At 38.1% G+C, this 26,041-nt stretch overlaps 1 protein-coding gene across 1 annotated transcript; it reads left to right on the forward strand.

The window, feature by feature from the left end:
• On the forward strand, window positions 1-26,041 carry LOC103608242 (disks large homolog 2-like). The gene is made up of 9 exons (XM_008592695.1): window positions 1-103; window positions 942-987; window positions 3,806-3,847; window positions 11,155-11,205; window positions 12,199-12,300; window positions 14,897-15,069; window positions 17,086-17,195; window positions 22,440-22,531; window positions 24,433-26,041. The coding sequence occupies exons 1-9, from the start codon at window positions 11-13 to the stop codon at window positions 24,537-24,539; spliced, it is 816 nt and encodes a 271-aa protein (XP_008590917.1). The 5' UTR covers window positions 1-10; the 3' UTR covers window positions 24,540-26,041.

Consider the following 26,041-nt stretch of genomic DNA (forward strand, 5'->3'; position numbering starts at 1 on the left):
CAGTCATTCAATGACAAGCGTAAAAAGAGCTTCATCTTTTCACGAAAATTCCCATTCTACAAGAACAAGGAGCAGAGTGAGCAGGAAACCAGTGATCCTGAACGTAAGTAGATTCTTGGAGATAATGTCACATGCAACACAAAAGAAACAAATTCCTCACGGATAACACGCATGATATAGGCTATCCCACGCCACATGCCTAGGTAAACAACACGGCAGGCAGGCAGGTCAGGTCTTACTACTGTGACCAGTGTTTGACTGCAGTCTGGATCCTTCCTTCACGTGGCTCTTCTTCACAGAAGTCATTGAAAGGGACTTGCTGAAGCTGGGACTTCGCTTCTGACCAACATTTATCTTTGATCAGGACTGGGTCTGGTTTGCCTTTTCTATTAGGCAACTCTCTAGGGCTTGAGACAAATTCTATTCTGGGCAGAAATATGGGATCTCATTGCCACGTGTATTTTTTGGAATGCTAGCTAATTGGGAGCAATTAAATTATCTATATTGATTTCTAGCACATTTGCTCACTCTTTCCCTCCCAACAAATGTTACTTACGTTCTGAGCCATGAGCTTGTATTAGTGGATACTAAATCTATGAATTTGTCATAAAATTGAGTAGATCATTTCTTCTACCTGAGATATTTATGTGGCAACATCAACAGTGGACAAAAGTGGCATTTACCAAATATTTCTTTCTTTCTTTTTTTACAATCTTCTGCTTAAACCTTTTAAGTTCCTTACAAATCAGAGTTTTCTTCTTGAGTCTCAGCCCAGGGATTTTGGGGTACAAGTCATTTCAAAGGAAGAGAGAGCAGGATCCAGATTGTTTAGGCAACACGGTCTGTCATGGTAGTACTCATTTCAACTCCACTGACTTCTTCCTTCCTCTTCCGTGGCTGTTCTTCCTCTCTCATTGCTCTCTCTGGGGACTTCCATGCAGGACATCCCCGGATTAGGTGACGACGGTTATGGAACAAAGACTCTGAGTAAGTTTCCAGGAATGGTCACTGTAACTTTTTTTCTTTTCCTTTCCTTTTGAGTTTGGCTTTTGTTCCTTTTCTTGAGGGCCTTTCACTCCTAGCATGCACAAGATACAAGTTTTATTTGTTACTTAGCTGTGAATGCTCCTACAAAATAATTTTCAGTCGTTTTGTTCTGCATGTCAGCATTGAAAAGCAAAGTGTGTCAGGCACTCTAACTTCTGCTGCAGTTAACATCCTCCCTTTCTGACCCTGTGGTATAATCAACATGGTCCTGATGCCCACCCCAGCATCACTTGCTCTGCCTCCTAATAACTCCCAGAGAGCAAGAAGCCATGTTGAAAGAAAGGATGAGCTAAATGTTCTAGAAGAGCAAAATAGAAATGTACTTTATATTCTTTCTTCTGCCTTTTCACATGGAAATATTTAATGGCCTTACCAAATTTCATAATCTTAGTACTTTGTTATTAGTAAAGGAGCTGTTTTATAGTCAAAAGAAACATGCGTTCTCAAAAAATAAATATTAAGCTATTTGATTTTCCATGAATAAATCTTTGTTATTAACTCTGGTTGATTTTTTTTTTTGACTTGCAGTGATCCTGCTTGAAACGTTTGTATGATAAAGTTTTAGATATGTATTAATTTGCTTTTCTATCAGTGATTTATTAGCTGCATTACATAATCAGGTTTTCATTTTGTAGTATAGAGTGAAAAATAAAGTATATAAAACCTTTACATTTACTAGTTATTCATGTCTTTAGTTTGTGTCTCATTGCACTAAACAATTAAAAATAATTATCCTATGTATCAATATACTATACTATGATTTGTCTCTAATACTAACTCCATTGTGTAGGTACCACTGAAGTGAGAACAGAGTACTGTGTCATTTGCAACTGTATCACATGTTCAATTTTTTTCTTCTGTTTTGTTTGTTTTAATTTAACAGCTATGGGCAATATTTATAGAAGCCGTTCATTTCATTCGTATAAAATAAAATAGCATTGAGTTGCACTTTGTTTTCAACAGCTATTTATATAACCCTGCACAATGTTACCCTTAATAATTGAAACTGTTAATTTGGACTTTTTTTTAGATATGTACATGTAGAAAGCAGAATCTAATCAAGAGTACTGAACTCCTTAAAGATGAAAACTTTATCTATATGGGATATGATATGAAATTTTTGTTGAATTAGTGGCTGAAGTTCAAATATTGATTTTGACATTATCTGAATAGCACCAAGCACCACCAGAAAAAGAATGTAAATTTTTAGTTTGGGGGGAATAAGCATTTTAATATATTGTTATGAAATGACCACCACTAAGAGCTATTGCTATTGGAGTGTCAAAAATACGAGTGATGCCCTTTTAAATCCAGAATGTGCAAATGTTATATTTACTTTTTAAAAATTGAACGGATTTAAACAGCAAAAATCAAAAACAAACAAACAAAACCCTGTCATTCCCAATTCAAAGTACTTTAAGATAATAATGTACATGAAGATACACTATTGTTGGGTATGTGCCTTGACTTTCTTTTCAGTAATAGAACACGGATTTGCAAAGACTCACCCACATTTCTTTCCCTAGTATCTCTTTGCACTTGTAAAGTGTGTCTCCAAATAAGTGATATAATTCTGGTATATATAATATAAAAAGAAATGATTCATGTAAATTTAACCCATTCTTTGGTTTTTATTAGTTTCATACTTTAAAAGTAATCCATCCAATTGGCAAGAATGTATAATATCAAATACAATTTAAAGCACTTTTTTACTGTTAGAGAAAAATGCTATATATTCTTTTCCTTTTGCTAAAAGTGTGCAACAGTTGTCACTTTTTCAAAAGCAAGTTATTGCTAATTAGCTTCAGGAATCAGTCACATATTTCTCACTTAAAGTGATATACAAAAAAGCTGATAAGCCAATGAGTTTATCTTCTATAACTTAACAAATAGTTCAGTTGAAAGAAAATGATTTTAGAAATAAAAGCTCTAATTCTGGCATACAACCACTATATCCCTGTTATGTTAGCTAAGCTGTGTTTGTGTGGTAATTTGGAATATTACTGTATAAGTAAGCCATTCAGCATGAATTAAAAACATACTTCATGCCAGCACTTATGCTGGGTATCAGGCCATTTATCTCCTGTCTGTTCTGTTCCTCCAGAATCCAATAGCTACCCAAGCGAGAATCTTAAAATGAAAACAAGGAAATATTGAGCTGATTCACAGAACATTGTTTAGTGACTCATTTCTTCCTCCAAGATTTTCTACTCACTCACTGAAGCAGGAAAGATCTTCAAGTATCCCCTTTCATCCTGTGAATTAAGGGATTCTAGGAATCAGTTGGTGATTTCAAATGCAGTGTTTCTATAAAATACTTTAAAATAGAGAAACAAAAATATCTGCAGGAAAACAGTGCCTTACACACCAGAAGCTCTTGAATTTATAGTCAAGAAAACATTCGGCTGAGACTCACTGGCCTTTGTAACAGGAATCTGGAAAATCAGAACTGTATGAATGGATCATAGTGTTTATAAAATGAAAATTATCTGGGTTGACGTTATACATTTTTTGTAATTAAACATACTTTCTTTGTTTGCTATAAAGAAGAAACAGCAATCAAGCAGCAGTTTCCTGTAAAATGGAGATAAAGTTTTCATCTTCTTTATCTTATCTGGTTCTCTTAATGCAGTCTCCTGTGCGGCCTTTTACTTGCTTTTGCTCACATTTCTGGTAGCCTTGCATGAGTGCATTTCTTTCAGTTCTGGCTGCTCTCCAATGCTTGGTATCTCTTTAATTTGCTGTGCTGTTCTTGCAGAACATGTTTCTTCTAATGCCAGCGATAGCGAAAGTAGCTACCGTAAGTTACTGCTTTGGTTTGCGATTCTTTTCTTTGCAATTGCCCCATTGCCTGTTGTGGTCATTTCAGATTTTTGTTGTTGTTTTTCAATTGCTGCCCTTTGTCATCCTTATCCAAAGCAAATGGCTTGAAATGAAATCATCATTTGATGGGGAAAGATACAAAAGACGTAAGGCCATCAGCAGAACCTTATGTGATTTGTGCAAGCAGCAGTAGTCTTGCTAATAAACAATTTCAGTCATGGTTGGTTGTGACCCAGTGATTCAATCCTCACACAGAAGGTCCAGGAAAAGTTCAACCGGGTGGATTTTGACAATTTACCCCCAAAATAATTTAAACTTCCTGCAGGAGGGTTGAAAAGTCATCAAGGTTTTATTTTCCTTCCCATTTTGCCTTTTCCTTTCTGTTTCTGGCTCTTCTTTACGAGAGAAGTTTTATAAATTACAGTGTTCCTTTTAAATCAGGTGTGAATCTTTTATATCACTTTCTCCTTGATTAATATTTCAAGGTAGACATTACAATACATATAATTTTATATATTTGATGGTTGGAGAAGTAATGAAAAAGTTTCATCCTCTGATGTTGAAAAAGGAACTCACTTTTTTTAAAAATGTGAATAAATCTTTTTGAATCAGAAAGCTTAACTGAAAAGGTAGGTAACTACTATATTTAAAAATTCTTTCTGATCTCTGGTCACCTCAAGCCATTTGCTTAGTGTATGAAAATATTCACCAAACACCAAGCACATCCTTTTGATGAGTACTTGTGGTTTCTTACCACCTACATACTGGTTTTTGGTGACTAACATAGATACATATTATCATGGGAATTCTTACAATTTCTACACTATTAATTTGAACTTCTTGGTGAAATGGGTTACCCAAAAAGCAATTGCCAAGAATATTAGAAAACTGCAGGCCCAATCCATATGACCCACAAAAACCAAGGCAGAAATTGGTATTGCCTTTGCTTAAATATAGTATTAATTGAAAACTAGAAGTGTTTGGGTATTTTTCTTCCCCGTTATAGCATAGTACTTTACAAAACCATGCCTTTTTGAGATGGAGTGCCAAATAGTATTCTTGGAGTATGGCAAATGTACTTTGGATTTTGGAAAGGTTTTGGAGAATCAAACTGGTGAAAACAGGAAAGAAGCACAAAAAAAAAAAAAAAAAAAAAAACGATGGGAGATGGAGGTACATGGTCCTTAACATTTGTATTCTTCCTATTATAATATTATAATTATCCCAACTTTGGAAAAATTATGCCTCCTCCTCTCTTTATTTGATGTTAAAACAAGAAACCAGGCCAAGAAGAAGTAAACAAAAAAAAAAGCTTATCTCCCTGACACCTGAGCTGCCCTCAGTTAGTATGAGGAAAAATATAATCAACTTTGGAAAAATTATGCCTCCTCCTCTCTTTATTTGATGTTAAAACAAGAAACCAGGCCAAGAAGAAGTAAACAAAAAAAAAGCTTATCTCCCTGACACCTGAGCTGCCCTCAGTTAGTATGAGGAAAAATATAACTCATCTGTTGGATTTTATAAAGACCAATGACACTAATTTCCTCAATGTTCAGTTTTTAATTTTCTGGTGTTGTGCTTCCATCTAGTAGATACAGATACAGAAAAGGGAAACATTATGCCTTGTGTTTTCAGTCCTTTTTATGGAAAGTGTATACAAGAACTACCTTTTCCTTTGGTACTTCTTTTATAGAGTATTTTATAGGCCCCTCTTAGAGGGGGAAAATTTTTCCCCAAAATCACTGAATTATAAAAATTGGTCCAAGGCTTTCAGCTGCTTCACAAGTTTTTGAAGTGATGCTCCAAGATGACATCAATAATTCTTTTCAGTCTCAAATAGTAGATACATATAAATGTTTATTGAGTGAATAAAGGAAACACTTGCAAGCATACTGAATTATCGATGAGAATAGAGGAGCTGGAACTGGATTCTATGATAGTAATAGGGCAAATGTGGAGTCTAATAATCTGTATTGGTTTGGGTCTTATCTAAGGTAACAGAAGGTCACTACTCAGATTGTTTTATTCACAAATGAACAAAAGTAAGAAGAGCTTTTGTCACAGCTCAGAGAAGAAAAATGGCATTTCTTTCTCCAGGATGGAAATATGAGGAATTCCAGAGAAATATTCATTTATTCATTTGGCATCTACTATATGCCAGGTCCTCTTCAGGGACGCCATGAGGCACTATATGAATAACCACTCACTCTGGATCTCAGCATACATAGAGGAGAGATCCATAAATGAAAAAGTAAACCAAGTGTGGCAGGTACTGGGATAGAAGCCTGGCTCAATACTAGTGGGGACGTCGGAGGTGGTTTCAGAAAGGAAGTAGCCTTTGAGCTGAGCTTTAGAAAAATGAGGCACTAGCCAGCTAGACAAGATGAAGAAGAAACTTTCTGGAAAGGCCAGTGATGCAACAAAAGGCACAGAGGCTTGGGACAGACATGTTTTCCAGAAAATGCCAACTTTGGAATCAAAATAAGCTGCATTTTTCTAGGGAATTCCTGGCATTTGCTGAAATTTTGACTAACTTTCTGTCTTATAAATAACAGTATAAACAAATTCAAAAAAGATCCTTTTTTCACTGATGTCCAGGTGTTATATTTTACTTTTAGAACTATTCCTATCCATTCTGGGGGCAAAATGGCTTTTAAAAATGTCAGTTGTGAGAAATAAGGTTCAAGCCACTGTGTTTCATAATCCAGTGGGCAGCATTCACTTTGCATCCTGGAGATGCCCATTGTGGCAACCTTACTCAAAAGTCCCATATGTTTTCTGAAATACACACATACAAGCACGAAACCTCAATTTCTAATTAATAGCTCAGACCTTTGCTGCACTATCTCAAGCATTATAGAATCATTATTTTTCCAAGTCTAACTATATGGAGTACCAGATAAAATGCAGTTAATTACAGTGCACATTGTCTAATTATGCAAAATGCTACCTCAAAACTATCTTAATTATGGGCTAATTCCAGATTTTTCTTTGCCAATAAAGTAGTAAAGTGTAGGCTCGTACTTTTGGTTGTTCTATATCATACCTTTCAATTGCCCTTGTATTGGGAGGCAATAAATACCAAGCAGGTATAAGGGGAACTACACAAATCTCTACAGCTGAAGACCTGCCGTCCTCAAAGCTCAGTAAAGCTCTTTACATTGTCATGGATGTGTGGGAGCTGATGATCATCCTTCTAATCCATTGGTGCTAAATCAGTTAAGTAGGATTTTCAAAAGAAGATCTTGATGAAATGATCTAAGTGAAATTGAGATGTTCAGATGAGGAGACCCAAGACTTCTCCACTGAAGTCGATTTTCTCAATATTGCCCTTAGATGTCTCTAGTTCTCCAGTCTTTATAAAGCAGTTTTTTATTACCTTTATTATGTCATTTCACTTCTGCAACAAAACTATCAGATATATCTTATTTTAACAGCCCACTTTACATATGTGGAATCTGAAGCTCCAAGAGACTCCATACCTTACTATTAAGTGGTCGCACTGCAAGTCTATGCAAGACCTTTTAATTCTGAACACCGCATATTTTGCACTCTTCTAGTTTGTAATCTAAGTCTCTTGATGTTTTATCTAGTACATTTCAACCATTCCATACCATCTATCAAATTAATACAAACAGCAACATTTATATTACATTGCTAGGTACTAAACTTGATTTTAAGGCCTATAGTTACATTAACTAATTTAATCTTCTGAACATTATATGAAGACATTGAGCCACTAATATACTAGCGATCTTGAAGAAATTACTCAAAGTCTTTGAACCTCAGTTCTCTCCTGCGTAAAGTGAGTAGCTCAGATTAGAACAAAGATAGCAAATAAATTTTAATCAAGATTCCAACTCTGACCAATTGGTAATAACTGCCTAAAGAGTTGTATTGAGAAGTATTCTGAGTCCACGTTGAGGCTCAGCAGTAATGTTGGCAATGATCAGTTTGTGATGTCTGTCAAGGACACGAACTAGGGGAGTAACAACATGGGCTATGTACTTGCCATGTGTGAATCACAAGAACTGCAACCCTTTAGTAGCACTAACATTCTATGGCTCTAAGAACCTAATTTATTCTTAATCATCATCATTTCCAGGCACCAAAAACTAAAGTTAGAACATTAAATGCACTGCTGTTGGTCTTTACTTCCCTCCTCTCTCTTTTCTAGTTTCCAAGAATTCCTAAAGAACAGCACCTTGCTTTTCTCTATCCTGAAGGCATATTAGGGTCTCCCATAGTGACTTGCTTCCAGCTTAAACACCAATCCTCTGCCAAGTCTCTGACAGCTGCTGATGTGCACACACAGCTCTGTGCTGCTCTCCCACTTTCAGCCATGTGGTTGCCAAAACAAGACTAAGAAATAGTTGGTACCTTTTGTCAGCTGTTATTATAAAGTGCCAACCCCTCTTGAACAAAAAATAGAAAAACTACTGAAGATGACTGCTTTATGCAGATGACACAGCAGCATTTAAAAAAAAAAAAAAAGCTAGTGTTTACAGATGGAACACCTTATGGCCTCAGTGACTGACCTGGTTTCAGCTTCTGTCTCTGCCCCTATCCTTTGTTCATTTGTAAGTGCTACCTCTACCCCCAGCCCCACAGAGAATTCTACTTCCCTCGCCCTTTAAAAATGTGTGATATACCTGACAAAGAATCAAAGAGAGGTATGGTTTTAAATCTTGACTCCACTGCTAACTAGCAAAGGAAACGGACAGGCCTCACTCATTAATATCTCTGAGCCTCAGCTTCCTCATCTGCAAAATGGGCATTATCAGAGAACCTACCTCAAGAAATGGCTGTGAAAAATAGAAGCCCACAGATATGAAAGCCCCTCAAGGCCTGCAAAGTGCCATACAGCCATGGTTTTTTTCCCTTCATTGCTGTGACTTTTTTTTTCATTCCCCTCTTTGTCTCCTTCCCATTACCCCTAGGGCTCCTCATTCTTGAACCTGAACGTGAAAATTGGTTTAAGGTGCTGAATTCACAGCTATTATATAATGGCAACCTCCATAGCTTCCCTGCAGTCCTGCTGGGTATCATACACTACCTGATTGTCACAGGGCCTCGAGGATTGGGATAGGCCTTGACATAAGAGATAACTGCCATTGCTGTTTGCCAATACTACTGCTCTGAACCAGAACCAGCACTTTTTATAACTAGAGAAGTCAACCAAAAAGTAATGGACAAACAAGGAACTATAGAACTCTCTAACAAAATTAAGTAAAGCTATGCTTTGCCCTGGTTTTCTGAGTCACAAATTTTACATACTGACATCACACCTCTTATGTAAGGTTTGCCTTTAGACTGCCCCATGAGAATGATTTGCAAGATCACTGGAAAGAGATTTTTATGGAAGCATGATGTGTTGTATTTATTTAGAGTAAACCACACTTCCCAAAGTGAAATGACCATATTGACAGAAACACAAAATAGAACCTACCTTTGGCCTCATTGCTCATCCTGTTTCTCATGACTGAAATCAGAATATTAGTTCAATGAAATTCAGTCCTTGCTTTTATGGAGCTCCTAGTCTAAGGGGAAGGTGCAAGTATCACGTGACACTTAAAACTTTCATTATCCCGTGGTCAGTACTCTCCTGTCACATGTTAATCATTTCATAAACATTTCCCTATAAATTTGAAGTCTAACATTGCAATGTTAGCCTGTCATGCCTCTATCCCTAAAACTATACTTTTTCCCCAAGAATTTTTACACTTCTCTTTTGAATGCCTAGGACCTCTACATATCTCAGGCTTTAAATAACTGGGTTTAGCAATCAATCACCTTGATTTTTTTTTTTTTTTGTCCTGGACTCTGTAAATTTCAGAACTTTAATTTATTCAAAGGGAATCATTCTTTTCCAGAGTACAAAAAATTGTGAATCTGACTCCTCACACACCAAACTCCTGCCCAGATGTGGGAAAGTCTCCCGAACACTTCTGGGGCAGCCCTGGGTAGATGCTGCATAGAAGGAGCATCAAAACCCATTCTCTGTGCCTGTAGGAAGTAGCTTGGCATAGCAGTGCAAATTCCGAGAGTGAGCCCTCCTCGAGGGTGAAATAAGATATGACTTACACCAAGGCCATTTCTCACACTTAAAAAAGTAAAACACCCACCTCCATCCCCCAGCTACCCAGGCTCCAGAGAAGACATCTGTACTTCACAGCTTCACCCACATATTGCTTAACTTCCTCAAATCAGTTCTCATTATCAAAACCGTCTATAACATTAACTTATTTTATAAAATTAGCTCACCTTTTCCTGGCACTGTGGCCATTGAAGGAACAGTACCTTGCATTGACACACTGAATGTGTTTCAGGGGTGGGGAGGATAGAAAGCAATGAGGTTAATTGCCCTTCAGTTTTAGGAAAAACTCATCATATTCCATTCCTCCTCCACGTCTTCCAGCAGACAGGAAGTTCTTTTCTACAGCCCTAACCTGTTTCCCCACCAAAGGTTAGGCAGTAGTAGGCCTAATGCCAATATAAGTGCAGACCTTCTGGGTTTGCAGCTGAATTGGGCTCAATCCCATAACCAATTATCAGTTGGACTGAACAGATGATTGACGAAATAATTGCCAAAAACCAATTTACTTTCCATGGTTATTTGTTGACCTGAAGCCCACCCTAAATCAGAAGGCTTATAACAAATGACTTTGGAGAGACTGACACTTTTACTACATTGTCCTCCTTAGTTCTCTCTCTGGAGTTTCAAGGCGTGATTTAGCAGCAATTATAACCAGTGATCTTCTTGTATTGACCCTCAGCATTTTCCTGATGAATTAATATTAGAGTAAAATTCTTGCATAATATATAGAAATGAAGTTTTAATATCATAAACGAAACAAGCAGACATTTGCTTTTGAACAATGTGCTTCTTTGAGAAATAAAATAGGAGATGAAATTAAAACTACAGAAATTCTGATTATGTAGCAGCAAGCTATTGGATTGACCGTTGCCGTGAACTAGGTAGTAGAGGCCCTGGCGCTCCATTTCTCAACGTCAGGCAGAAAGCAGTCTCACAGGTCACTGCCCCACCGTAGATAGCTAGCAGCCGGTTATTACTTACAGTTATGACTATGTGATAACCTAACACTAAAATAGCACTAAATTTTTATGAGAATGAAAGGATTTTTGAATACTTCAAGGAGACAGAGCAAGGAAAATTAATCCTGAACTGTGTCTGTTCCCTGTGTTTCAGAGCAGGGTGGGTCTGTAGCTGTAGTGTATGACTGGTTGTTAGTTCACTGTAATTTTCCTTTCTTCTCTTCTCAGGAGGACAAGAAGACCTCATTCTTTCCTATGAGCCTGTCACAAGACAGGAAAGTAAGTTTCCCAGCATGCTGTGGTTCCTGATTTCTAGGCCATAGTAGGTGACACCATTGAAGGATGGAAAGAATGGAGGACTAAGGAAAATAAACTCTGCTTAATACTTAGTTGTGCCCAGACCGTACTCTGCTCTCTCTCTCTCTCTCTCTCTCTCCTCTCTCCTCTCTCTCACCTTTTCACAAAACAGACAACTTCCCTGCTGGGCATTGGCAGTAACAGCTCCCAAGGGGATAGAGCAGGCCTCCAGATGAGTGGTCTTCAGTGGGAAGGAACACTAAAGATCCCTAGCCACAGAATTAAAATCTCCTGGGAGACTGATGTCAGCTCACTATTGAGAAGGACGCTGCAGTAGACCCGTCTAAGATACAGGCCATCTGTGGGCTACTTTAGGAGCCTGAGTTTTTCCTGGAGGCATTTATATAGAGGCTAGTGCCTACTGACAAGGAAATTGTAGAGAAAATTCAAGCATCAGATGGGAAGTTGTACCAAATGAACTTTAGGGTTCCTCCTAATCCCAGATACAAAGGAATCAAGAAAAACCTAGCAGAGTATAGAGAGTATTTTGAGCTGAGGAAAGGAAATTATAAAAACATAAGGTGTCATTACTACTAACAATTACTTTCTAAAGTCATTGTCTAAACAATGGCCAAACAGCTGGTTTAGATTCTTTTTTTCTCCCACTCAATTGACTAAATTCAGCTGTTTTGACATTGTGTAGGCATAACCTGAGAATAAGCAAAACTCCTTTAAACGGTTCTTTTCTATGACAGACACTGCAGTTGCTTTTCACTGTTAGTAAATTTCAGAAAGTAGGCACAGCCAACATCCTGAGTGTTAAATATCGATTTCCCTCTGCAGGGCTGTATAGGTAATTTATCCAATAAAGCATTGCCGTTAGTAGTTCTTACTGACAATTTCACCTTAAGAATCACCTTTGCAGTCATTTCCAAGTCTTTCTCCTCATCTGCATCTTCCTTTCTCTCTCTGCAGTAAATTATACCCGGCCAGTGATTATCCTGGGCCCCATGAAGGATCGGATCAATGACGACTTGATATCTGAATTCCCTGATAAATTTGGCTCCTGCGTGCCTCGTAAGTGTCATTTTTCTTTTCTGTAGGAAAAAAGCATGTATCCTTATAAGATGCTAAAAGGTAATTCTGTTCCTCCAGTAGACTTGCTGGTGATTCACATACGATCGTTTACCTATAACACAAGTGCTTAATTTAATTTCTCTGCCTAATACTTTTCATCTATGCTGCCATGTTTTGTTCTTTATTTAGTAAGTATAATAATGTTCTCTCCAAACTGACTGTACTTCCCTAGAAGGCAGAATGGATCTTTGTAACCTCCTTAGCATTTAAACCAGCATGGGATTTATGATAGGCATCAGATCAGTATGTTCTTATAGACTGACTGAAATGCCACTGAAACGTCTTTTTCCACAGAATGGGAGAGATCAAAAGCAAAACCATGTATTAAAACCAGCTCAGGATCACTTAAGGCCATGTGTCAATCCCAAAATCAAATAGCCTTTCCCATGTGTTTTGATGGTCTCAGGTCTTGGGAGGATGAATACAAGAAAGTGTATAAGACTTTAATCTGCTCTCTAGGCCACTACAGATTTTAATCTGCTTTCTTTGTCATTCGAGACAATCATCAGGTATCCTGGTCCCTCTGAGTGTAGCCCTGTAAGATTCTGTCTGGTCTAACTCTCCGCTCCCTGCCATCACCATACTTTCTCTACTCATGTACCGCATCGCCACCCCCACTATGTCACATAGAAATACGTGGAGACCATCTATGTATGTAGACAAGCACACTAGAAAATTTTAATTTATTAGGTTTGGAGCTCTTAAATCTGATCCTAACAAACATTTTTCTCTCATTCTACATTTTTTAAGCTTTATGCTTTCAAGTGTCTCTAGCATTTTGGTACTGCAGTTGTCACCTGGAATACTTAAGAACAGCAGCAAGTGTATGTGTGCAGTACATGGGCAAAAGAGGACTAGGGCAATTGCTGTATCTCATGAAACAGTTCCCGGCAAGAGCTCTGGGAAGAGATCCGGAGAAAATCTTTGGATAGGAAGGTGCGAATGCACCCATAGGGTGTTTACAGCAGCTGCCAGTTTATCTTCCACTTTTGAGAGAAAGAAGCACAACATCCTTAAGCACCATTTTCACTTTCCCTTCCGTCTTGCAAGCTCTTCTCTTTCTCTTTTTTTCATTTATAGCACTATTTTATGATAATTAATAAGTGTTCATTGTACAAAACTTGGAAAATGCTAAAAAGAAAGTTAAACAAAATAATTAAAAGTACACAGAATCCCACGCTATACCCAGATGTAACATCACTGTTTTTTTTGTTTTTTGTGGGGTTTTTTTGTCGTTTTATTGACCGGTAAGGGGATCACAACCCTTGGTGTGGTGTCACCCGCACCGCGCTCAGCCAGTGAGCCCACCGGCCAGTCCTATATAGGATCCGAATCCACGGTGGGAGCGTCTCTGCGCTCCCAGCGCCGCACTCTCCCGAGTGCGCCATGGGGCTGGCCCGTAACATCACTGTTAATATTTTGGTAGATTTTCATCTACTCTTTCTTTCTGTGCATGCATTTTTCCATGAGATTGAGCACTTCTTTTTGCTTAACATTATTTAAAATCTTATATAAATATTTTAAATGATCATATATCATTCTTCATTTGTAGACATTTTGGTTTTCCCCCATTTTTCATGATTATGAATTATAACTAAAATATAATTGTATAATGTTATACTTATTATTTATAAATTAATATAGTGAACATCTTTAAGATTGAAACTGTATCTGAATTTTGATTGCTTAGATTCCTAGATGGATTCCTAGAAAGAGAAAAACTGAATCAAAAATTGAAAATATTTTAACATTTTCTATTCATATTGCTAGATTGCTTTCCCCTTCTCTTATTACCAGAAAATTTGCGTGAAATGGTTAAAGTTGCTGACTTCTAGTCCCACCTTAACTGTGATTGCCTTATTTTACATGTTTTTCAATTCCTGAATATATTTATAACTGTATGTCCATTTTTTTTCTCCTGGTTATGATGCATTTTCCTGCTCCCTTGCTCATCTCAATCTTTGATTGTATGCTAAGCTTCATAATGCTATATTGTTGAGAGTACGGATATTGTTCTCTTCCTTTAAAGAATATTAAGTTTTTGTTATGGGAGGCAATAATTCACTGACAGATCAGCTCGTTCAGTTGCAACCTGGTTTTAGATTTTGTGAAAAGAAAGTCTAGAGTAGCCTTCTCAAATGTGGACTTTCTGGGGTCTCAGCCAAACGCCCAGTTCTGGCTGAAACCTGGTGTCTCCTGGCACTGTGCAACCACCAGCCTCTTCACTTAAAAATAGCCTATAGGCAGAGAGGTGGGGTGAACGTAGAATTCCCCCTCATGTGTTTCTCTTTTCTCAAGGATTACAGTGCATCACTACCTGTCAACTGATGCCTGAAAACAATAGTTCCATATATTTTGTCCAGTTCTGTGGTTGTTTATGGTGGGAGGGTAAGACTTATACCTGTTAACTGTGTCATGGTCCTTCATATCACATATTTCCATGTATTTATGTTGAGAATGGGATGGGGAAAATAGGTATAAAGGAAGATTATGAGTGTAAATGCACCTTAATTTCATCATTTCTTGTTTTATAAAGATACTACGAGGCCAAAGCGTGACTACGAGGTGGATGGCAGAGACTACCACTTTGTCATTTCCAGAGAACAAATGGAAAAAGATATCCAAGAGCACAAGTTTATAGAAGCTGGCCAGTACAATGACAATTTATACGGAACCAGCGTGCAGTCTGTGAGATTTGTAGCAGAAAGGGTATGTTCACCAGTCTTCTTACACCTCCCTGAAGAAGGTTTCTAGGTGCAAACTGCATTTTTGGGGTCATTACTCTTTCCTGATTGCAATTGTAAATTTTGATTAAATATTCCTTTTAAGACATTCAAGCAGAGAGTCACCTTACAGCAATGTCATTAATCTTTGTTCTAATCTGAATAAAGTATTCTGACTGACTTGGGGGAGGGGTCTATAAACCTAAAGGCAATTAACAGCTTGAAGTTTATGGAGATTCACTATCTGAAGCTCCAGTAATCAACACTGAATTTATTAAGGAAGCTTTGTTACTCTTGGTTGTCTAGATAAGGATCCTCAATTCTTTTGTTAGAGTTACTTTTTTTAATCTCTCTGGAAACTTGACATCCTCATGGTGGAGGGGGAGGTGGAAGAGGACTGCCCAGCCTGTTGCTGGCAGAAGTTCCCACTTAGAGGAGGTGTAGACGCTGCAGTTCCCTTCTTGCCGATAATTTCAGGGGCATGGAAAAGTGGAGAATGTTCAAGACGGGACAGATGGGAAGGCACCTGAGTATGGCTTTAAGATCTGCCTATAGAGAAATTCTATTTCCTGTGGACACAGAGGACTGATTTCATAGGAGAAAATATTTGTTGGGTTGATTTGATTCGACATGACCTTTTTCCTCCTTTTGATGTACTGATAAAAAATTTTAAAGAGAAATGTTAATGTCTATCTGAGAATACACTAAGAAGTTTCGTCTATTTTTTCTCTCAAAAGTTAGGCTCTGAGTTAGGACACTCAGAGTGCTCTGCAGAATTGTATCTATTTTCTTCTTTGAACATGGAGATACAACTTTCGTTAACTGACATGTTCTGACTACTGAATATTCAAACAGCATTTATGCATTTTATATAACTGCTGCACTTCACAGACAGCAAATTTGGAAGTTATTACTTCAGTGATAAAGGCTTGAACCATCTCAGTGTGTTTCTCACATAAGAGTTCAAGCATTCTCTGGACTCTGTGCATTTTCATGTGGATATTATAGATGAGTTTTCATCCCTTATTATTGATTTAGGACTGTTCCTATCTGCATAAAATGCTATTTTCTCTTCTCGCGTAAAGTTCTTTTAGCCTCAGAATAATGAGGCCATTTCTCTCCAGGAGATGGAATATGATGTGGCAAATGTATTGACTTTTTCAGAAATATTTTATAAAGCAGCTCCTTGCTTTAAGGACTTACTGCAGTGGAAGCCAAGTTAAATGAGGTGTGCTATAATGTAATAGGGCTTTTTTTGTTGTTAACAAACAAGAAATTTACAAGCTTCGTGCAAGACTGTCTCAGCATTTAACCATATAACATTTAAGTTAACTCTTTTTGTGTCTGCCATCTAGACTGAGCACTTATAGGGCAGAATACATATAAACACCAAGCATGTGTTTATGGAATTGTCCTAAATTCGTATGATTACGATTTTTCCAAGTTTGATGTCAGGCAGGGTGAGACAACGAGATGTCTATTTATTCCAACTAACAATCCTGTCAGTGCCCAAGACCTGGGTTTGAGTGCTACCAGCACTGAATTTTGGGGCAAGTTAGTTAATATGTATAAGCCTTGGTCTTCTGTAAAATGCAGTTAATAATACCTACTTCATAGATTTGGGAATTTCTTCTCAACAATTGTCTTCAGAGATGGTTATGAGCTTCATGAGAATGGACGCAGTCACATAACATATGGCTGCATGTGTTCTCTGAGCAGAGAATAAGGTATTTAAGAAAATAAAGTTAACTGAGAGAACACAAGTAAAATGTCTAGCCCGGTGAGAGACACTTAGTAAGGATCTAATAAATACTAGTTATTGCAAACATTCAGTTATGACCCTATATCTCAACTTTCATTTATTCTTTGCAGTGATCTTTTTTCAACCTTTAGAAATTTAACAACCCATTCTGTCCTCTAAAACACACATAACATTTTCTTTTGGTTGGATCATGGTCATTCTTTCTGGATTAACTCCATTATTTTCTTCTCTTTCCACCAGGGCAAACACTGTATACTTGATGTATCAGGAAATGCTATCAAGCGGTTACAAGTTGCCCAACTCTATCCCATTGCCATCTTCATTAAACCCAAGTCTCTGGAACCTCTGATGTAAGTAGAGGGCACTGCGGGCCTTCATCCAACTCCTTGTTCCATATTACACAGCAAATTGTTAACAGCTCAGCTCTTTGTCACAAACGTTCACAAATGGGAAATGCCATTGTTCATTTTTAAGCATTCCCTTTTTTTTAAAGATAAAGTTATTTTGAACCACAATAGAGATAATGTCAATAGTTCCTTAAAACATCTTCACTAATGTTTCTTGATTTATTTTTTTATTTCACAAATTGTTTATTTTGGTTTTGGTTTGTTGTTATTGTTTCGAGGGTATATTGGTTTCGTTTGGGTTTTTAGTTTTGTTTTACTTTCCAAATGATAGGAAGCAATCATTTTTTAATTGTTGCTCACTTCTAAGAGCAGTTCCATAGGTAAATCTTTCTAAACATGTGGGTTTTCTGTAGAGGGAGCAGACAGCATTTAAGACTTTTTCCATTGGCATTTCGCTTTGTTCTATAATAGGATTCTAATGTTCCTTAATTAAAACTTCACACATATAGACCACTGTTCTTAATAGGGAGTTTTCTTAGCAGCATGGCAGTAAAATATCTACAACTTAGACCAGTAGCTCCATATTAAGTGCACACTTTATGAACAAGGGGGCAATGCGTGACTCAGATTTTTTTCTCTCTTTTTCCTTTTCTAAGGAGCTTGTGAAATATTTTTCCTCAAAAATCAGTAAACAAGGCTGGCCCGTGGCTCACTCGGTAGAGTGCGGTGCTGATAACACCAAGGCCACAGGTTCGGATCCTATATAGGGATGGCCGGTTTGCTCACTAGCTGAGCGTGGTGCTGACAACACCAAGCCAAGGGTTGAGATCCCCTTACCGGTCATCTTTAAAAAAAAAAAAAAATCAGTAAACAAGGCTCGCCCGTGGCTCACTCAGTAGAGTGCGGGGCTGATAACACCAAGGCCACAGGTTCGGATCCTATATAGGGATGGCCGGTTTGCTCACTAGCTGAGCGTGGTGCTGACAACACCAAGCCAAGGGTTGAGATCCCCTTACCGGTCATCTTTAAAAAAAAAAAAAAATCAGTAAACAAATTGGACAGATATGTACAATTTCACTACAAAGTCAGTATAGGCAACTCCCGTACAAAGTAAAGCTACAGTAGATAAAGGTCGTGGAGCAAAGAGGCGATGAGCAGAGACTTGAAGATTGGTCCGGCTGGGTTTGGGTCTTTGCTGTTTCACTGATCAGTTCTGTGACCTTGGGTAAACCTTGGGTAACTTGTTCGACCTCCGGAAGATTTAGTTCCTCACCTCTAAACTAGTCACATTTATAATCCATCCCAATATCATTTGATCCCATTGCCCTGGCCCCTCCTTGTTTACCTTCACTTGAACCATGTCTCTGGCTGACAAAAAAGCTCAGCTGCACGAAAAAAGAAAGAAGTACTTCACAGAGCTAGAGTAAAGGTTAAACAACAAGCTTACGAATGTAAAGCTCTTCATGTAGTCTCTAGCACACAGTAAGTGCTCAATAAATAGTGGCTATTATTGTTATTATAAAAGATACAAAGTTACTCCATTATAAAGGAATGAAGCTATTTTATCATTCTACAACACATAAACAGCACCTTTTCCAAGAGAACTTAAGAGAAGATGCCACTGTCTGTTACAAGAGCCCTGCTCAAATACGGCCTCCATTTGGGCCTCAAGACTGTAGAGTATTTGGCAGGGAACCACAGCATACTGGAAAACAATGCTTACAGACAGGACAAGGAAAGAGAAATTGCTTCATCCCAGGGGTGAAAGCAGTTACTTGCAGAGGACATCAACTAACCATGTCTCTTCTGAGGATGAAGAAGCAAAGTGACTGCAGTAGCCCGAGTGGCAGCCTGAGAGAATCGAGTTAAATACATAGTCAGTCTCTGGGGAAACTGCCAGAGATGTATCTTAAAAGCAGAATATATTCTTGTAAATAAAAGATGGACACGCGTTCTTACCAGGATGAAAAATAAAATCAGGAGGTCACTGAAAATACCTTTAGCCCTGTGAATTTGGGTATTAAATTATGATGTGAAAAGCTTTTCCTATAGTTGGCACATGGAAAATAATTATCAATGATAAAATAATGGTTCTTAATATTATTAACCCCAGCAGCATGTGTTAAATTTCTCCTTATGTAGGATACTGTGTTGGGCATTGCACAAAGTAAATCAAGTGAATTAAGCAAGCACACATTTTATTACTCAAAAGTAATTTATAATCTATAAGAGCCTCATAAATATTATAAGGAATGCTTACACATTAAAAAGAAGAGTTAAAAAGTGGCCCTCACCTCCTGGGAACAGCATCAAACCTATTTCAGAAATAGGAAAATAGGTCTTCACATCATAAACACACGGTAGGCCAAATTGTTTCCCAGGAAGGCCTGAGGGAGCAGCGGTAGCGGTGCATTTGGTCCAGTGTGGTGTTGGGAGACAGTCCCATCTGGCACTTGGTAGGAGAAGGGCTCCTTCCCTCCATAGCTATGATATGACTTATTTAGTTTTGCCTTAGGGTGCTGTCACAGCCACTCATCACCAGAGAAAATTAAACACAGTGAAGGCTGGATTCCGCAGCGAGGATGATGAATCTGACATAATTTGCTGCAGCCATATTCGTGGGTCTCAAGTGCAGTGATGGTGACATTCAGACCAATGCAATCTTACTATTAAATGCTGGATGTTTACTTTACTGCTCACTCTTTTCCAAGGCTTTTACTTTAGGAGCAAAGCTGGCATGAATTGCCCATTCCCCAGGGAGGAGTGAATGCTAGGTCAGCTGGAACAAAAGCACGGCAACTGTCACATTTAGGCATTGATACATGATCACACATGTTATTTCTCAAGTGCATCATCCACATAAAGCACATACATAGCTGACTCTTCAGAGGAGCATAAAATCAAGGGTGTGTAGGAAAGAGATGTTCTTTTTTATATTGTGCTGCTACCTGACTTCCGTCCGCCCCACCCCCATCTCAATGAGAAGCTTTCCTGTGTCTACACCCTGCCACCTCCAATCTGCTTTTACCTTCTTGCTCCCATTATGCCCTGTGTTTCCCTCTGCCCTCAACTATGTCATAATTAATGCTCATTTGTCTAGCTCTCCATTCGTTCATTCACTCACTTCTTATTCAACAAATAAGTGTTGAATCAGGCTCCATGCCACATGCTGATAAACAAGCCATGGTCTTTGCCCTCAGAGAACTCACAGATTAGACAAGGAGACAAAATAAGTTCATATATTAGAGGCTAAAAACCTAAACTAAGTCATCAGTATGTAAGTGCAAAGGGAATTCAGAGAAGACAGACCACTACAGACCTGGCAATTCAAAGAAGATCCAGAACTACATGACTTCTTGACATCTGGAGCAAATCACCATCTTTCTCTGAAAAGTATTCCTTGGTGTAACCCAGCATCTTCTGTACCCAAGAGTGGCATTCACTTATACTTCTAGAGCTATGACTATTTGGGAAAAGAATTATAAATACCATCCCTCGGGACAAAATGAATTTATTTTAGCATTAAGAGTTCAAGAAATTCCCACTTTATATTTCAGCCTTCAGCATCATGTCCAAAGACCATGTTAATATCTAACCTCAGTTTTTTGATTTTTTTTTTAAATAAGTCTCTTTTGAAAGATATCAGGTCTAGGTATAATAGGAAGTCTGTTTGACCTAAAATTGGTTTTAAAAAAACAAAACCTTAAGTTCTCACCCTGGATAACTCTTATTAAAAGTACAATTCCTCCTTAGACAATTTCCTTCATTTGCTTTGAAAAAGGAATTGACTAAGACCAGGTGTTCCAGCCCCAGATCTCTGGCTTCCAAAGCTGCATTCAAGGCAGTAATGCTCTCCGAAATGAAATTCTACATGCACCTGTGATGTATTGGGGGGCAACCAAAATGTCTTTGCATTTGGCTGGACTTTTTTTTAACACCTGGTGAACATGGGAATATAAAGCTGCCACTCATTTGGAATCAGTAGATTGGTTTTAGAGAGAATTAGAGAATTTTCCATTTCTCTCCCACCTTGATTTGTTCTTGAGACTAGGTTGGGTTTAAATAATCTTACAATGATTAAGCAACTCGTATATACAGTTAAAGATACACCAATGGTTGACACATTAACAAAAAGAAAAGGACAGATAGTCTCAGGCATAATACCTTTACAGCCAATTCTCCTATCAGAACAAAGATAAACAAAGTAAGCATCAGAGAATCATTTATACCAAGCTCCTCTATCCTGTCTATTTGACTAAATTCCTTACTTATTGCCTATTGGAAAATTTTTGGTCCTGGCACTTTTGATTGTTCCATTGTGTGTACATTTCAATTTAATCCTCCATCAGTAGATCCTTGAGCTGGTTATAAAAACAGAGGATGTTCACGGCTTTTGTTGTTGTAGATGTGCCTTGCTATTTGCAGAAGTTGAGTAGCAGGAGACACGAAATGCCTTTTTGTCCTGAAAAATACCTAAAGAACCTGCCCCATTTTCTATAATGCTTTGGAAGTACTTTCTGTGTTTCTGCACTCCACATGTTTCCAGATGCACATTGAGGAGGATCAGCAGCCCTTAAGCAAATAAGGAAGTCAAGAAATCAAAGCTTTTCACAACATCAGGACCTAAGAACAGTCAAGTCTAGTTCTCTCAGATTTGAGGGGCCCTAATGAACCAAGACGTACGTCCCCTTCCCTCCATCTCTTCTCCTCCTTCTGACCACCCCTGGAAGATTTGCTTCAATTCTATGTCCCACATTAAAGAGAGGCCGAGATAGACTAGAACAAAGTCGAAGGAAGGGTGACCAGCAAAGTTCAGATTTAGAAACTGTATCCAATGAGGAAATAGGTGAAGGAAGGAGGACAGATCATTCTGAAGAATGAAGGCCTCGAGGGACACTTGAGCCTATTTAAATATCCTAAGATCTGTCATGGAGAAAGTTTAGCTCTACTCTAGAGGCATGCAGGGGACAACAGGGACCAATGATTCCAGATCATAAGGAAACACATTCTGCCTCTATCCAGTGTGGGACCAAGAAACTGCCCTCTGAGAGAGCAAGCTCCCTGGCAGGCAGTCCAAACTGCTGAAATTATTCCAACAAAGAGGAGTCCTGAATGCAGACTAGGAAGCTGCTGCCAAGATTGCACTATGCTTCCTGCAGTGTTTGTTTTTGCCATATATTTTTAATTCTTTAGTATGCAGTATATTCCCTTTGTGTTCTAATACCAAACCTTCATTTTCATTATCAGGGAGATGAATAAGCGTCTAACAGAGGAACAAGCCAAGAAAACCTATGATCGAGCAATTAAGCTAGAACAAGAATTTGGAGAATATTTTACAGGTAAGTTCACTTACCCTAGTACTATGAGGAAGGAGATAAGTTGTCTGACATTTGGCACAGAGAAGGCTCTGAGCCTGGTATACCTGGACCCTAAAACCTTCTGTTGAGAATCCCTAACACCTGTTTCATGCGCAGGGAGTCTCCCTCTGCTTCATGCATTTGGTTCAGAGCTCTGGCTTCTCTTCTATGGGTTTAGCTGCAGCCAGCTCCCAGATTCCCGTTGGCCCTATTCAAAACCAAGAGCCACAGATGCCCCTGCACTATCTCCAGCTATTAAGGAGATTTTGGGTATTGATACCTCATTAAACTATCTCTCTGATATCATCAGAAAACTCAAAAAAGAAACTTTTATGGCTGTAAACGGGCCATGTCCAAAACAGTTAGTCTTGAGATGCAGCCTTGGGGTTGCCATTCTCTGTTTTCATGACCTATAGGTCTATCTCCCCAACACCAGCACTTGAAAAACATGCTTGAAATGCCTCCCTGTGTTTCAGTTAATTCAAGTCTCAATGCAAAACTTTTTTTTCTTATTAAATATTTCCTTGGAATTATGAAGTTTGGGGACTGGAGGAAGATTTTTTTCTCTTGGGTATCCTGAGTTCTCTATTTGTATATGCTTTCGTGACCGATTAACTCCAGAGAGTAATCAAACTTTGTAGAATTGGCCTTACAAGAGATTCTCAAAGCTTGAAAAATGAGAATTTTCCTCCGGAACTACCTTATGTGAAATTAGATGTTTTATTTTTTATCTTACTGAGAATATGGAAAGTGCCAGTGGCTTGGCAGTTTGCAAATATTTTTAATTGGGTAATATTAAGTAAAGTTTCTTTCAGTATGAGTTATGGTTCATCCTAAAGGAACATCCAAGCAGCAAAATTAAATCAAAGCAATATACATTTTAACCAGTGGTTTATATTCAGTAATAAAACACAATAGTTACTATATTCTGAGTATTGTTTTTGAAGATCTGAGCCATGTTTCAGTAGCAATTTATTTATTTATTTATTTATTTATTTTAAGATGACCAGTAAGGGGATCTTAACCCTTGACTTGGTGTTGTCAGCACCATGCTCACCCATTGAGCTAACTGGCAATCCCTATATGGGATCCAAACCCGTGGCCTTGGTGTTATCAGCACTGCACTCTGCCGCGTAAGCCACAGGCCAGCCCCAGTAGCAATTTATTTTTAATTTATTTTTCCTGTTGTCATATGGATAGTACTGATGTGTTGTGGAGATCTATCTACAGATGACTTTCATTCAAAGTACAAAATAAAATGTACTCCAAATGACTTGGTGTTTTAGGTAATATACAATTCAGCTGTTTGTTTATATTTTCTTCTTTTTATGATTCTTATAAATAGTGGCCAAAAGGTGTCCTTGAAGTTGCCAGATCACTTAGAGAATGAATGGGGTTTTCTATTAAAGTTTTGGGGGGCTGGGGAGATTAACTAAAGTTTCAAACTCTTATTATTTCTTCTGTGTAAAATATCTGAATAACTGACCCTTGCCAAAGGCCAGATTTATTGCTAAACAAAGAACTCTCAATCTGAAAAGTGATAAAAGCCTAGCTCAATGCTTGGTTCAGAATAGGCACCTATAAAATTTCTGTTAAATAAATGAATGATTCATTGTCCAAATTGTTCTACATGAACCGACGTGTAGAAAGTGCAGAAACTGTGACGTACTTATTACTGATCTGAGACGTATTGAAAGTGTTTCTTTAAATCATTGATGTGACCTTCCTTATGTAAATTTTATTTTTCTTACTAATGAAAAGTAATATTAAGCTTCCTGCTGAGTTGTCTGTCACTGACATGAGCTTCTGCTGTGTAAGTAATGATTGTTCTTCACCACTCAGAGAATGATTCCTAACTCTGGGTGTGTTTGCTTTGGTTACAGCTATCGTCCAAGGAGACACCTTAGAAGATATATACAACCAATGCAAGCTTGTTATTGAAGAGCAATCTGGGCCTTTCATCTGGATTCCCTCAAAGGAAAAGTTATAAATTAGCTACTGCGCCTCTGACAACGACAGAAGAGCATTTAGAAGAACAAAACATATATAATATACTACTTGGAGGCTTTTATGTTTTTGTTGCATTTATGTTTTTGCAGTCAATGTGAATTTTTATGAATGTACAACACAAACTGTGTGAAGCCATGAAGGAAACAGAGGGGCCAAAGGGTGGGACAGAAAAGACACTGCAGTGTGCAGGAAGGCTTTGGTTTGCTCAAAGTGCCAGGTGTAGGGATGAACTTCTGATGGGCCTTCTGCCCAGGAGACGGGCAGCTTCCTCACCCCAGCAGATGTCCAGAGCTGATTTAGCTGCTGAGCTCTCTGTGTTTTTTGCTTTAAAGAAAAATTGCCAGCACTCGAACCTCACCAACTTTCCCATTACCCACATCTGTAGTTGGTACACTTCGAATTTTATAACTATGCACCTCCTTTGGTTTCTTAACAAGCAAGTGAAAGAAAGAAGGAAAAAAGAAAAGAGTCCCTTTGGAAACGGCATACTATCAGGAGAGGATAAGTATGTGGTTTCTTTGGCACCTGCAAAGACCAGCATTTCATAAAATTCACGAGTGTGTGGAGGACTAACCTTACTGAGAGGAGGGAATCCCACCTGGGATTAGCTTTAGGATTGTTGATGGTCTATTTTGCCATTTATAAACTGAAAGAAGGCATTAAAGACGAGAATAATTTATACAATAAAAATATATTAAATGTATAGAAATGAATTTCTATAGGTTAAAAAGTTTTGTGAAATATTTTGTAAAGACTAATTAATTGAAAGACTAAATGTATGCACTATCAGCAGACGGTCAAACTCACGAACTGGAAGTTGCACTCTCCTTTTCATTTCCAATGATCCATTAAGAGCATCTGAGTTCCTTCCAAGTCTGACAAAGACTTCTCACTTACTTACCTCTCATGATCTCCCTTCCACATTAGTGATACACTCTCATGGAGCACATCTCTTAATGAGTTGCCCTCATGGATATTTGGTTAATGCATATTTAAGCTGATGGCTTTTTTGAGACAAACTCATGCAAATGATCTTAAAGGGAAGTTTTTGCTTTTCTCTAGTTAATTAACCCAGGCCTGCCATGCAAATAGTTGAATAACTTTGTTCCTAGTTACTTATATACAATTCTTAAGGACCATTTAGTATTTTGGCTAACCATGAGTAATTAGGATTATTATTTTTTTGTTTCACAGAGTAACTGAGAGTTTTGTAACAGCCAGAGGTGGTATTAGAGCCATGGGGAGATCTGTCCCAAGATGCACTATTTCTTTGAGGAAGAGAGAGAAGTATGTGGTTGGGGGGTGAGGAATGCAGACATTTTTTATTTCTGTGTACAGACAAAGAGATGGAATCACAAGGAAAGACAATTAACAACTTTGAGCTCAACCAATTGAACTGCCTTTCTTGGGGCTGCACCTGGACCAAGTTTATTTTTTAATAATTATAGTAATGATTATAATAAAGAAACTTCCCAAAGCCTA

Source organism: Galeopterus variegatus, unplaced genomic scaffold (genome assembly GCF_000696425.1).
Source record: "Galeopterus variegatus unplaced genomic scaffold, G_variegatus-3.0.2 Scaffold8195, whole genome shotgun sequence".
In the NCBI taxonomy this organism is placed as follows: domain Eukaryota; kingdom Metazoa; phylum Chordata; class Mammalia; order Dermoptera; family Cynocephalidae; genus Galeopterus; species Galeopterus variegatus.

Bases quoted from the DNA above. Each gene is read 5' to 3' on its own strand.
- LOC103608242 (XM_008592695.1), top strand. From the start codon at position 11: ATGACAAGCGTAAAAAGAGCTTCATCTTTTCACGAAAATTCCCATTCT. The intron at 11,206-12,198 runs GTAAGTTTCCCA...CTCTCTCTGCAG, and splicing joins GCCTGTCACAAGACAGGAAA to TAAATTATACCCGGCCAGTG. The intron at 22,532-24,432 runs GTAAGTTCACTT...CTTTGGTTACAG, and splicing joins ATTTGGAGAATATTTTACAG to CTATCGTCCAAGGAGACACC.